Source organism: Calidris pugnax, unplaced genomic scaffold (genome assembly GCF_001431845.1).
Source record: "Calidris pugnax isolate Ruff unplaced genomic scaffold, ASM143184v1 scaffold4, whole genome shotgun sequence".
Classification (NCBI taxonomy): domain Eukaryota; kingdom Metazoa; phylum Chordata; class Aves; order Charadriiformes; family Scolopacidae; genus Calidris; species Calidris pugnax.
Window position 1 is genome coordinate 4,213,932 of NW_015090781.1, and position 14,784 is coordinate 4,228,715.

The following is a 14,784-nucleotide window of genomic DNA, read 5'->3' on the forward strand; positions in this document are numbered from 1 at the left end:
GCACTTTGCACAAGAGGAAGCCCCGCTCAGGACTGGCACGCTGAGATTCCCCATATCGGTGTGAGACTCCCTTCTGTTTAGCTAAGGACATGCCACGCTATTGCATTTGGTTCAGAAGGTCTCAAATGTTTACAACCGGTATCAGCCGCAGCGATAAATGTTTCCATAACTCCCATTAAACTCTGAACTTATCCAATTTCTCCCCGCTCTAAGGGGTGAGCACCGGAGTAGCTTGACAAGCGCTCCGGCAAGGCAGAGGTCAGGGTAGAGGTGAGGTTGGCTGTCAGAGGCATTCCCCACGTGTTTCTGCCATCCGCCACGCTTGTGTCATGCCTGCACATGCCTGAGCTGCAGCAGCTGCAGGATTCCTGCTGGACACTGCAGGACAGCCGCCATCACGCCCAAAAACCTCCTCCCGGCACATCTCTGGTCAGAAGATGAGTCCATGGCTCTGATTTGTTGGGAGGTGCTTGCTTTTTAAAAAAAGCACCTTTTTGTCTCACGTTTAAACAGAGAATAGTGCCTGCCCCTATGGAGGAAACTACATTTCCAAGCTATTTGTTATCTTAAAAGGCTCTCACAGCAGACCCTGGAAATCTTTGCTTATTTACCATATGACTTGTTCGAGTGTCATAAAGCCAGTCTTTGTCAGAGGCTGTAACTACCAGCTCCCTTGGCATATTCCTTCGTTCATTATGCACATACTCCCACGACATCCAGCTCCCAGCAGAATGAAGCATGCCCAGGCTGCTCTAAAATCAGGCAAAAAGATGGCCAAAAACACAGCCCCTTTACACAGCTCACTTTAGTCAGAGAGATGCTTCACATTCCTCTTACTACAGGGTACATGGAGAAAAAGCATCTCAAAACCCCCGTTTCCAAGCCCTAGCTGTGCAAGCAGCCAAGCACCAAGGGGCAGAGAAGAGGAAACAGTTCCAAAAGGAGACACAGCAGCACGTGGAGGAGGGACAGCCAAGGGAGGGAGCCTGACATGAGCATCCATCCCTGCCAGGGATGAGCAGGTCACCTGGGATGCTCAGGGCAGGAGGCCAACAAAGAGCCCAGCAGAACAGCATCCACAACTGGTATCTCAGCTGCACTGACTCAACTTAATCTTGCTTCCTTCAGTGTCAGGGCAGACCAGGTCCAACCTCCCCCTAGAGCCTCAGGAATGGAGGGGGAGCCGCTCCTCCCACTCCCAAAGCAATTCCTCACATCTCTTGTAAGAATACTGCAACTCCTGTGCCTGTCAACTGGGTGCACTGGGGCCAAAGCTTCCCTAGTTTGCTAAAGCTGTTCTAGGTCAGTGCTAAATCAGTTCCTGCCCCAGAGACCTCAGTGATTTTATTTCCAAAAGTCTTTACATGGCATGAAAAAGCCCTGAGCACCTGGGATGTGGCACTCTGAGCCAGGAGCTCAGCTCTGCCTTCTACTGAGTCTCTTGTACCTTTATGCTCTGCCCCCCTTGAGGTATTTCTGCTGCCAACCTAATTCACTGCGCACAAACACTCTACTTAATATTAGGTCCTAGAAGTGTAACTGCATCTCTCTAAAAGCACCCTTTTTTTTTTTTTTTTTTTTTTTTTGCAGCTCAGGTAGAAGCTCTGTAGGAGAGGAGGAAGATGAAGAGTGCCTCAGTTTACCCTGTCAGGCCAGCACTGTGTACTACTGTACCACCCTCGCCTCGTCATTGCCACCACCCACCCCAGGGAAATTCAGGACAAGGCTGCCACAAGAATTGGCCCACAAAGGCAACAGCCATTTAATGCACAGGATGGCAGAGTCAAGCAACAGCTCCGTTTTAGTGCATCACTTAGCTTATTACAGGACTGCAGCATAAAAGCTCTCATAATTAACCAACAAATCAATCCTGGCAGTGACATTCATTGGAGTCCAGTATATTACATTCATCTTCCCTTCTTTCCCAGACACTAAGCCATTGCAGTGCTTCTTTATTATTTACTTGAGCAACCTGCCCTAGTGGGAGGTGTCCCTGCCCAGGGTAGGGGGTTGGAACTCGATGATCTTTAAGGTCGCTTCCAACCCAACCCATTCTCTGATTCTAAAAAGAAAGAAGAAAAAAAATCCTCCCCTCCTCTCTCCTGCACACAGGCCAGAGTTTTCCAGGAGTTGCTATTGGTTTGAAAAGCATTTCTTTGGATGCCCTGAATACAATTTGGAGCACCCAAGATTCCAAACAAAGTCAATGAGAGTTGCAGGTGCTCAATGTTGCTTGGGAAAAAAAAAAAAAAGGTTAAAAAAAAAAAAAAGCCCTGACACATCCAGCTTAAAGCAGCCAAACCCAGAGGCCCATAATTACACGTCCCTATTGAAAACACATCTGTAAAAATCACTAAGAGCTACAAGGGGAGGGGAAAAATTGGATTTATATAGTTTCAAGTCAGGGATTTATAGGACATTTGAATCCAAGATCTTAAAAACAAAACACTGAGCTAGTGCCTCTGAGGCAGCCCCAACCCAGGCACAGGCACTGAGACCATTTCGCATCAGAAGCCTCACCAGAGCCTTTGGGAAAGACAAAAAAGAGCCTTTGGGAAAGACAAAAAAGAGAAGAAAAAAATATTCTGACCAGAACAGAAAAGCATTCCCTTCCCCTCTGGAGAAGAACCCCAATTCTCAGGCTGCATTTTGACTGTCTGCTCAGGTAAAGATTGACTTAAGGAAAAAGAAATTATGAAAAAATGAAAGAAAGATAAATTTAATACAATTATCCTCTCAGACAGGAGAAGGAGCTGTATAAATACAGTCAGAGGAGAGCAGTCATTTTAACTGCAATACTATATAAGGTGGGTTTCTTCTCTCCAGTGCACAGGAAAGAAACTGATGCTCGTCTCTTACAGGCTTCAGCAATAGAAAGTTAAACTGCTACACAATTCCATGCAACACAAGATAAAGGGAAGGTTTAAAAAAGGGGAAGGGGGGGGCGGAAAAGTCCTCTCTGTAATCATGCAATACATAGAAAGTCTGGTATCTTACCTGATTTTCTCTTTGAAGATCCATAGTCCCTGAAAAAAAGACAACAACAAATAGACATGGTTAGAGCTGGGGACGGTGGTGAGAGAGTGGGTGCTTCCCAAATTGCCACCCATAGGCTCAGGGGCTCATCCTGGCTGCTCCCTCCTTTAAAGAGGAGGTCAGGACCCCACGGCATTGACGGGCAGGGGCTGGGACGGGTCCTGAGCAGCACCGGCTCATCAGCGGCAGCAGCTGGGGCTTCTGCAGCACCAGGGGCTGGGGGAGCATGTGATCAAGCAGACAGAGCAAACCATCCACAACCAGCAAGGCAGGGGAGAAGGGTGTCATTTTTTCCCCTTTAAATCGAGCTATTAAACGGCAGGGCGAGTGAATTAACCCCTGAGAGGAAAGGGAATATTAACTGTTTGCTGCAGGGGTGGGGCTGCCACAGGCTCGTCTGGCATCGCTGGCAGCCCAATTAATTTGTGAATAACCTCCAGACCCCTCCTAGTTATCTCTGACAGGCACTTGTCTCCCGCAAGGGAAAAAAAAAAACAGCCAACAAACCCCAAACTTTCCTCTTTATTCCAAGATGCAGAATGCACCCTTACTTTTCTACAGAGATTTAAAGGTGCTGGCACCTTTGCTGGTGGCAGAACAGCTGAAAGCTCAGAGAGCTGCTACAGAAGTGGGAAGAAATTGCAGAAGGGAGCTGCAGAACTGCTTCAGGAGAAGCAGAACCGAGGACAGAAATACTTTGCTATGGCTGTGGTTCCTCCCGGGGCTCTCTGGAGCCTCTCGGACCCAGCTCGGAAATGGTCTGTGCAGGCAGGAGCCTGGGGGAGGACAGATTGGGCAGAGCCAGCATCGCTGTGTGGGCACAGCGCCCGTGGCAGGGTCACAGGCAGCCCCCAGCAGTGTTGATGTTGGGAAAGTCACCCAATGAGCCCCAGCCTGATTGCAGGAACCCCACCAGAGGAGCAGGCAGCAGCCTCTACATTTTTGGGGGTCAGACTGTCAGGAATGTGGGATTTGTCCCTTGCAGCGTGGTGTGTACCCCCGGAGGAAATCACAGAAGGTTCTTCTGCCCCTCTACTCTGCTCTCCTGAGACCCCACCTGGAGCAGCATGTCCAGCTTTGGAGTCCTCCACGCAGGAAGGACATGGACCTGTTGGAACACGTCCAGAGGAGGGCCATGAAGATGTTAGAGGGATGGAGCACCTCTGCTGTGAGGACAGGCTGAGAGAGCTGGGGGTGTTCAGCCTGCAGAAGAGAAGGCTCCGGGGAGACCTTATAACGGCCTTCCAGTACCTGAAGGGGCTACAGGAGAGATGGGGAGGGACTCTTGGTCAGGGAGGGGAGCCATAGGATGAGGGGTAACAGTTTTAAATTGGAAGAGGGGAGATTTAGATGAGATACCAGAAAGAAATTCTTTGCTGTGAGGGTGGTGAGAGCCTGGAAGAGGTTGCCCAGAGAAGCTGTGGCTGCCCCATCCCTGGAGGGGTTCAAGGCCAGGCTGGATGGGGCTTGGAGCAACCTGGTCTGGTGGGAGGTGTCCCTGCCCAGGGCAGGGGGGTTGGAACTCCATGATCTTTAAGGTCCCTTCCAACCCAAACCATTCTATGATTCTAAGGATTGTCCCAAACTATGTATTTAAATTTCAAGAGAGTTTGGGGGAATCATCTGAAGAAACAGACACGTATCTTGAGAGCAGAGGTATGTTTACCAATAAATTCTGTTTCTCCCAGCACTTTGCGTTCATCCCATGCCTTACATGTCTGGGATTTGCTTCCAATGAGTAATAACTACTTGGGAGTTTTTTGCACCCTCTTTGAATTTTCCAGTGTCATTTGTATTTCAATTAAACAGTTGTTTTGTCAGCCATATCTGCAGTTGTATTTGATGTGAAGATGCTACTGCTCATGAATAGGCTGCTTCTTCTACAGAAGTGATATCATATGCAGATATAATGCCTGCTATATGATGCCCGAAACAGAGACCCCTCAGAACAAGCCATGGAAGGCACGATCCCCAAAACACAGTCCTCTGCCCCGGCTCCGCTCCCACGCCAGCCTGGAGCTCTGTGGTTGCTGTCAGTACAGTGCTCTTGGCATGTGAAAGTCTGTGTTTGGTCCTGCCCTGAACTGCCTCTCTTCTGCAAGCACTGAATGGCAAAAAGGTGACACCCTGCTGAGATCCACAAATGTAATTTGCTCTAACTTAGTATCTCTATTGTGCACATGCTTGATGACCACTTCAACCCCCTTCACCCTTTGCTTTCTGCAGCAAAACTCCTGGACCTTTTCAGCCCTACAGCTGGGTTCAGCTGGGATTTCCCTCTGCAGCACGTTGTGTCTCCTCCTCTCTCTGTGTCACACAAAAAAGTTGCACCCAGCTCTTGCAAATGCTAGAACCCATGGGCACCCTGAGAGGACAACAGAGCTGGGCACAATCCCTAGGAGATAAACACAACCATCCTTCCAGTCTTTGCCAGAAGGCCCTCAGCACACATCTCCAGGGCAATCTCCTGCCAGCCACCCATGCTGGGGGCACCCCACAAGCATCCTAGGAGAGGCCACGGGTGAACAGGGCATGCACAGCAGGGTGAAGGCAGACAGCATTAGAGAAAGGTGAAAGAGCTTTCAGCCTGGCTGAAGTTGCAAAAGAAAACCTCTTTTTTTGCCACTTGAAAAAAATCACCCAATTTACACGACTTGAAATGCACTACTGATGGATTGATACGGTTAACAACCAACCCAAACCAGACGCAGATGTTGCTGAATGTCTTTGCCCACCAGATCAGGCCAAAGTTGGTACCCAAGTTTGGAAAGTACAGCAGAAGGTGATTTGGCTGTGCTCTCGCTGTGCAGTGGCAGCAAATGCCACAGAAGGCTCAGAATTCAAACCTCCTTCATGGATGCTCTCCTGCATCTTTCAGCCCAACCTCTAGCTGGTTTTAGGGCTTGTGTGAGTGCCTGCAGTGGGCTTTTAAATGAGGCTTGCTCTTTTAATTCTAAAGCATGACTCATCTGTGCAACTTAAAGAAGGTAGAGATTAAAATAAAAGCAAACTTTTGAGACTGTTGTTTTTTTTTTTCTGCACACAGATCATGGGATGACAATAGGTATTACTTCATTAAGAACTTTTTCACCTTTTTTTTTTTTTCCCCTCCTCTTCAGATCCTCATCCGGCTGACACTTCTTCCACAGCAAAACCACATCATTTATGGAAGTGTACTTGCCCTTGAGTTTCCTCACACGAGCCCTGCAGCGGGCAGGCGTGTTCCACATCACACCACTAACACAAGCACAGAGCACCACACTCGGCGTGATGTGGGAGGCCACATTTCTGGTCAACGGCAAATGTGGTGCCACCAGAGGCAGTAGCTGTTCAGTGAACCCCACCATTGTTCCTCTCCTGGTTTGTGTGTGGTGAAAACAAACCTTTAGATTAGTTTGAAGAGGGGGGAAAGCCCCTTAATGTCACTGCAAAGTACACAGCTCAGCGATTGAGTGTCAGCTACAAGAGGATGAAGCAGCAAGTAGCTCTCAGTGATGTCCCTTTGGGATCAGGCAGGGCAACTAGCACCATCAGAGTGTGCTCAAACTCTTGAAAATCCCATTCTGCTTCACTCTCAGTACACCAGGCTTCTAACTGCATCATCCCACTGCCTCCAACCAAGAGCAAAATGAAGGTGGCAACCTCACTTGATTAAGCACTTTGCAAAAATAAATGGCTGCTGCCCCAAATTTAGAAAGAAAAGCAGATGATAGGAGAACGGCATGTTATACACATTTCCCTGAAGTGGAGCTGTAGCAAAAGAAGGCAAGTGAACCTACAACTTCTGGTCTTAGTTTCCAATCTTAAGCACAGGATCATCCTTCCAGAAGAAATTAAATAATCATTACAAAATATTTATTTGAATCACCACCACTCCTCAACTCATGAGGCTCACTCAAAATGCCATCAATCAATCTATTGAGCTAGTATGAATCTTTTTGTTTATTCTTTCTGTAACTTTTAAAGCCAAGTCTTATCAGGTTCTGACTTTGGAGCACCTGAAGTCCATGTAACCCATCTGTAATGGGTCGCTTTTTAGTACACCCACATTTCGTTCAAAAAATCAGGAAAAAGCAGTATCAAATAAAATGGAGCTCGAAATAAAAACCTCATCTCCACAGTGAAACTCTGAAAGCCAAAACTGGTTCCTGCCAGAAAGGATGGGGAAAAAAAATCACTGTGAAATAGAAAGCAAACAAGGAATAGCAAATAATCTCTCTGGCCGGGTAAAGTGCTCTTTGTATACACACTCTTCTCTTTTCTGCTAATGAAGAAAGCCTGTGCTGCAGCTTTGCAACAGGAGCCCTGCCTGACTCCATATTTATTTTTTATGTCCTATTATTCTGCATGTGATTCATTGATGTCTTTCCCTTCTCCCAAGTGATGATCTATAAGGTGAATACTTTTTAGCCTCACTATTTTCAGAGGAACATTAGTGTGAAAGTGAAGTATTTATTGGATTATGTCTCCAAGATAAAAAAGGAAAATTTTTAATGGTTTCTCTTAACCGTAGCAACTTCCAAATAGAAACCCTGATCTTCTCTTGCAATACAGACTGCACCTGGCACACTTGCTAGCCCTTAATTCAGACAAGAAACCTGGCCCTGCAGAAGAAAAACCCTTCCAAGGAAAGGTACAATGTCACAGCTGCAGCTACACAGGGAACCTCACTTTCTTTTCAGCTCTTGCTCTTTTTATCTTTTTATCTTTATATACACACACATATTTCCATTCTTGTTCCATTTCTGTAGCAGAACAGACACTACCATCCTCATTTTTCTTCCAGCCATAGCTACAAGAATAGTAGTGAAACCAGTGGGTAAAGCTAAAAATAGCTCTGGCAGGTCCCTTCTTCATTAGCCAGGATCACTCCATACTGAACAATCGCCTTGCACAAAAACAGCGTATTTTGAGCCTTTTTCATATTAGAATATAGCAATTTTGTCTAAAGTCTTCCTGTGGGGCACCACCTTTAGCTGACACTGAACCTCATTACTGGCCAGGAAAGTATTTCCTGCTGCTAACGATATTAAAACATCGCTGGTGCCAAGCACGTCGCACAAGCTGGACCCACTCTTCTTTAATGACAAAGGAGAGGGAGGCTGGATCTCCTTTCTCATCAGCATTACGCCAGGATAACATTACTCATTTGACTTCTAGCAATGAATGTGAAAGGAAGACCAGGAGCATTGCTGCAGAGCCGAGTGCCCCGTTATCACATTAAGCTACCCACAGGCAGCCTGGAAATCTGTAAGAGATACAAACATCTCATGTCATTGAATTGATATGTCACTTGCAATCTAACTTAATTACCAAGGTTATATTAACAATGTTATGGAAAAGTTCTATGGCACTGCCTGTCTTTAGGGACTGACGTTGCTGCTGTGCTCAGTGAGAGTTAATAAACATTGATGTGTGTGTGTGTGTGGTTTCATCTGTCTAAATACCTACAGATATACACAAACAAGCAGTGGCACAACTGGGAAGTTCTTTAACAAATGAGGACTGTCCTGATATTTGTTCAATAAAGCCTAAGAAAGGTTCCAAGTGGAGGAGAAGACTGGAGATGATGAGGTGCATCTGTGATGGACTGTGCCCATCTCTTTAGCCATACTTCTAATTCAGGTTGATTTGTATCTGGCCCAGGGGGTTTCTCCTGCATCCTCCACGGAGATCCAGAAGCCTTCTTAAGGAACCAAGAGAGTTTGCAGAGCAACATTGCACCAACGGAGGGGCTGCAAGGCTGCAACTCGGCTCCTGCACAGCTCTCCCTTGGAGGGGACATATTCAGTTGCAGGAACTCATCCCTGCGGTACCTGGGATGCAAAGCCTCTTTGAAAATCTTCTCCTCTTTGCCATGGGACAGCAGACCCAACAAGCTCACTCTGTGGGATTCCTCCTTTCTCAGTTATGTCACCTTTTAGCCCAGGGCCTCTGCCTAGCAGTTAAACGAGGGCTGGCTTCAGCTCACTGAGCAGAGATTTCAGACAACTGTGACTTTGAACCCTGAGAAGAAAGAGTGCCTGCAAAGCATGAGGAGCTGTCAGACCCATGGAGGAGCTCGGCCGGGGGAGCTGCACAGCAGACATTTCACCAGATGAGAAAGAAGCTAAAGGGAGAGTAAATCAGCTTTCTGTCTGTTTCTCAGTGTTTGTTGTCCAAAGGAGATGAGGCAGTGACAAACCCTGAGTAATGGAGGTTAATCTACATCCTCTAGAGTATTTTAATACATAAATTAAGATCGTTCTGTATTTGTTGGCTTTTTCTAATTCATGTTTAAATACATTGCAGGCACTTATGTTCCCATGCTCCTTAATTCCTAAAAGTCTCCAGTGGTGTGGGCAGGCTGAGGTGGAGATGTATGACATTTCAAACAAACAACTTGGATTATCATTTAATCGCCAATGACTTTCCAGGCAGATTAAAAGCACAGAAATGTTTTAACAAGAAAGTCCACTCTCTCCTTCCCAGCACTCATACGGTTTGCAGTCAGGAATGAAGACAGCTTTTTCACAAACTATTTTTCTTAGCGCCGCTATCAGATTCCACAATGGTGTTTTCAAAGTAAACCAATACAAAAATACTTTGCTACTGCTCTTTACACGTGCAGAAACCTGAGCCTTGAGAATATACTTGAATATATCTTGAAACTCTCCGAACTGATTTTCCTCAACAGCCAGCCTGACATTTTCTATTTGACACGAGGCAGAAAATCAAGCGTGACGGAGGACTGTCACCAGGTGCCTGCCTGTCACCAAGGCCTATGGCTGGAGGAGCACCCAAACACGTTAACGCCACACAAAACACACCAGAGCTGGATGGAGAGCACAGGGTTAAAATTTGCATTCGTGGTTCTCAAAGTGCAAAAGTTTAACCATGTGCATGAAGGTATGTCCATTCCCACTGAGCTCCGAGGCTCATATGACACGTAATTTAAGCAAAATTAACTCTGTATGTTATGGATCAGAAACACAAACTCCAACACATGGGTACATACAGCTATACGTTTTCCCCCTCCAGCACTCCATCCTCTGAAATCATAAAAGCACAGCTGATCTCTTCCCCGAGCCAAATAAACAGATGAAGGCTTTTTTCCTTCTTCTTCTTCTTCTTTTTTTTTTTTTTTGTAGAAAATATTCTGCTCATTTCCTGATATAAATCGTTGCATTGTGGAGCCCTCTCGAACATGAATCTGTCCTTTCTGAGCAGAGGTCGAGCTTTCCAGCCCTGTCAGAAAGGGCCCCATTGTGACGGCCCCAAGACTCCAGAATTCCTTGCCGCGAGCAAAAGGGACTTGAGGGGCAAGAAGAAAGTCTGGCGACCTGACTTCAAACCCTTGCGGGCTGGAAGCGGTCTCCACTTGCTGCTAGGAAGGGTAAGCCACTGTTGTGCAAACAGCTCCTTAAGAGAAAGGAGACAACACAAAAAAGAGAATTTTGCCTCCCCGCCACCTTGCTGTTGTCTTCACAGCATGGCTGTAACGCTGGCATAGAGCACACAGCGGAGATTTATACACAATATACTTCATGGACCTGTTGGAACACATCCAGAGGAGGGCCACAAAGATGATCCGATGGCTGGAGCACCTCTCCTATGAAGACAGGCTGAGAGAGCTGGTTGTTCAGCCTGGAGAAGAGAAGGCTCCAGGAAGACCTTATAACGGCCTTCCAGTACCTGAAGGGGCTACAGGAGAGATGGGAGGGACACTTTGCCAGAAAGTGTAGTGACAGGACAAGGGGTAACAGTTCTTAATTGGAAGAGGGGAGATTTAGATTAGATACCAGAAAAAAATTCTTTCCTGTGAGGGTGGTGAGACCCTGGAACAGGTTGCCCAGAGAAGCTGTAGCTGCCCCATCCCTGGAGGGGTTCAAGGCCAGGCTGGATGGGGCTTGGAGCAACCTGGTCTGGTGGGAGGTGTCCCTGCCCAGGGCAGGGGGTTGGAACTGGATGATCTTTAAGGTCCTTTCCAACTCTGACCATTCTATGATTCTATGATTCTAGTTAGGCTGCAGTGATTTTCTCTGCATCATATAACAATGGTGGCCCAGTTTGGCTCACCGGGACCCAGCTGGAGGTCCTGATTTAGTGCTGACTTCTGACAGCTCCCTTGAACCCAATGAAATAAAAGTCAACCCAAGTTCCCCCTGAAAAACTCTGAGCACAACACTGGAAACTGATCTGTAAGTACAGAAGAGATCTTCCCTGTACCAGTAACCTTGACTTGCACAGAAAAGCTTCAGTTGGAAGGAGATGGACACTGCCTCCTCTCCAGCAATGCTCCCTGCACCTGAATCCATGGATTTGTATCATGAAGGGGAGGTGCAGGACAAGAAAAACCAGTGTCCTCTGCTCTGCCCTGAGAGGATCCTGGAGATTAACCACTCACTGCACAAGTTGAGTTCTGCCACCAGGTCCAAGGTGCAGGCAATGCAGACAGCTCCGGGATAGACGACATCCCCATGGATCATCTCAGCCTCATGCAGACCCACAGTGTTTGGGGGCAGCTGTCACCACCTCTTTTTTTGTGTCAAGGCATCCTGTCCCTTCCCTAAACGATTGGGGAATGTCACAGATTCTGTCCCCAGATTCCTCAGCGCTGAAGTTGATCTTTTGGCTCCAGAGTGCAACTTCAGTATCTGGCTCAGGCTGAAGAAATGCAGAATTAGATTCTCGAATTTTTCACACTTATATTTATTTTATGATTACATTATCCTCCTGGAGGCAGACAGGGCTTTGGAATTGCACGCTCAGCATTTCAGCTGGCTGTGAGACACGGGGCAGGGCGCTCTGACAGCAAAGCCCAGCCTCTCCAGCCCCAGGGGGAGATGGCTCGGCACAACCTGGAAGCTGCAGGACACTGGGGCAATGAGCTAAGGCCATGTGATCCTCTACTGCAAGGCTTCAGCAGCCTTGAAAAAGACAACACAAGTGTTTATAGCAAGCTTCTTCCTGGAAAGAAGTATAAAAACAAGATCTTGCCTAAGAGTCACATCCTCATCTGGTTTTGTTTTACCCTGTTTATTCTTTCAGACGGCAAATTTCTCCACAGGACAGAAAAATGTATTTACCTTAGCTAGAACTCTGGGTGGAGGTGCTCTCCACCTCCACTAAACTGACCTTGCTTGTCCCCTGTGGGGAGGCCAAATTTATCTCTGTCTTACAATGACCATGCATGTGTCACTTTATTATAGCCTTTATAGCATAAATGCTGAGTGATAAAAACAAGGTAATAAAAATTAATCATTCTCATGTGCAGCTTTTCCAGTTGTGCTCTTCACTTTGGGATTTTATTACACACGTCTACGCGCAGATACAATATGTGTTTAAAAGATGCATCTAATCATAGTTACAAATTAAGTACTGAATATCAGAATTGTAAATTCAAATGTACCTTATAAACTAGCTGGGTTAATGAGCTTGCATATATGTCATACGAATCTGATTAACAGCTTAAGAAGGCTGCACAGGGTTTGAATCTTTAGTTCATTTTTTTGAGCCCTCCCTGTCTTGAGTGTGGGCCCCTCAAATTCTAGTTTCCATCGAAGATTTGGGTCCAACCTCTGATTGCCAACCACATGGTCCACCTGGGTTTCTAAACTGCAGCCCGAACGGTGACGATAAGAAAAGGCAAAGTTGGAGCTACATGTATGGTGCATGGCCACTGACTCCTCCACCCCACCGTGGCACTGCTCCCCTATGGATAACCACCCCAAAAGGAGACATCACCCACTGCCTGCCAAGTTGTACCTGCTCACAGGAGAGAGGATACCACCACCTCCACCGGAGTGTGCCTGGAGACCAGCAATGTCACCCCCAAACCCCTCATCCCAGAGAGTCCTTGGAAAAGGAGAGCGAGAAGGAAGAAGAGAAAACTTGCAAGTTACAAGTTCCAGATTTCTAAGCCTCAGCCCCAGGTCCAGGCAAGGCTTGTCCAAAAGGGCTTTTGCCACTGAATTACTGCACCAGGAAGAATAGTTGGAGCGTGACAGTTTAAATCAAACTAAAAGAAGAGCTTCTGCATGCAACGCAGCTGAACCATGGTACTCACTGGTGTTAGATGTTGTAATCACCAAAGCTAGGCACGGGTTCAAAAAGCAATGAGATAAATTCATGAAGCAAAGATAAATGGTGGCTATTGTACTTCATGCTCTGGATGCTTTGACCCAAAAAGTCCCATAACTGCTGAATGCCAGAAGCAGAGAGGATACACAAGGGAAGCTCACTCTGTATTTGCTTTGTTTTTTGTCTTGGCTATAAGCCACTGTTGGAGACAGGAGGCCAGATGGGGCCCTGGTCTCACCTAATTGTGGCCTTATAATATATTCTCCTGTAAAAGATCAGACTGGATTAGGATAAATTACATCCAAATCATGCTGCATTACTCAGCACATTAAATTGTCCTTAATCACAGACTTTGATGGTCTAGATTCCTGCTTAAATTTACCTCCTGTGCATATTTCTGTGCCTATTCTGTTGAAACCACTGCTGAATTTCAACTATACATAACCAGGCCCTAATGAAAAGCCAATTCGGCTCTTTGATCAAGCTTTAATAAGACTCATCATGGGAACGTACTCTGCTGTGGCAAAATGGTTTCCTCATCCTGTCTCTTTCAGAAATGTTTTGTGAGCCTTTAAAAGCAATTTAACCCTGATTTATGTCAGCTAAGCGATTTCTGTTGCACATGTGAGTTACAAGAAGAGGGCTCTCGTCTCAGTGTGCTACACTGCTCAGGAAATCAGTTATAAATGCTGCAGTGCTTTCAGTGTCTCTGACTTCAATGCAGCGGAAACTAGCAATTTGAGTAAATACTTCATCATTCCCAATTCTCCCACATGCCGCATCCCGTACTTGACAAGAGACAACCCATAGGATATTTTTTTTTGGTACAGGGTGCTGAGCTTCCCCTGTCTAAGCTGTTTACCTAAGCTGTTTCCAGAAGATATTGAAGGAAAGAAACATGCAATTCTTTAATAGAGAGCATATGAAACATGTTGATGACTATCTAATAAAATTGAGCATGCATTCAATAAGAGTGAGTCACCCAATCACATGTTTAGAGATGAGGGATGTAGAAATGGTGACTAAGCAAGCTCACGCAGTAAGCCAGGGGTTCAAAAGCAACCCAAAAAGTTTTGATGGCCTGACCTGACCTGCCAGTGGCATCCAACCAGCCCTGGGCATAGTTTAGAGCAGGTCTCTTCATACCAGGGGACAGACACCAGTAGAAGGAGAGGAACCCTTGTGAAGTGCCTGTGGCCAGGAGATGTATTGCCAATGGAGATAAGCGCTACAGCCACTGCTGCTGCTGAGCAAAGAAACATCCCACATTGACTCTTCTTCCACGTTTCCATTTCCCAGAGAGAAGAATGACAGGAACTACTAAGGTAATAAAGAACTATTTTCTGTGAAGTTTCTCCTATTGTCCAGCTTGAATCTCCCATCCCAGTTTGTGGCCATTGCTCCTGTTTGCATTGTTTGCCACTAACAAGAGCTTGACTCCAACATCCTTTTAATTCCCCTTCAAGAAGCTGTAGGTTGCTATTAGACCACCCTTTGCCGCTTCTTCGCATGACAAGTAACAAAAAACCAACAAAGACCCAACTATCTTTTTTTCTCTCCCATTTCTCCTCACTCCTCACCTTGGGGCAGAGGGACCTGAGAAAGGAGCAGTGACCCAAGTGGCAGTGGTCCGGGCTGCCTTCCTCCTCCTTTCCCCTCCTACTTGAGGGAAAGCCCTCGGCACAA

The 14,784-nt window shown here is 46.5% G+C and overlaps 1 protein-coding gene across 4 annotated transcripts in view; it reads right to left on the reverse strand.

Moving 5' to 3' along the window:
• SH3PXD2A (SH3 and PX domains 2A) overlaps positions 1 to 14,784 on the reverse strand; it is a 271,290-nt gene that overhangs the window by 88,027 nt on the left and 168,479 nt on the right. For all 4 annotated transcript variants that reach the window (XM_014959796.1, XM_014959806.1, XM_014959787.1 and 1 more), the window contains one exon: positions 2,998 to 3,026. In XM_014959796.1, coding sequence (XP_014815282.1) covers positions 2,998 to 3,026 — 29 coding nt within the window. The remainder of the gene's footprint in view (positions 1 to 2,997; positions 3,027 to 14,784) is intronic.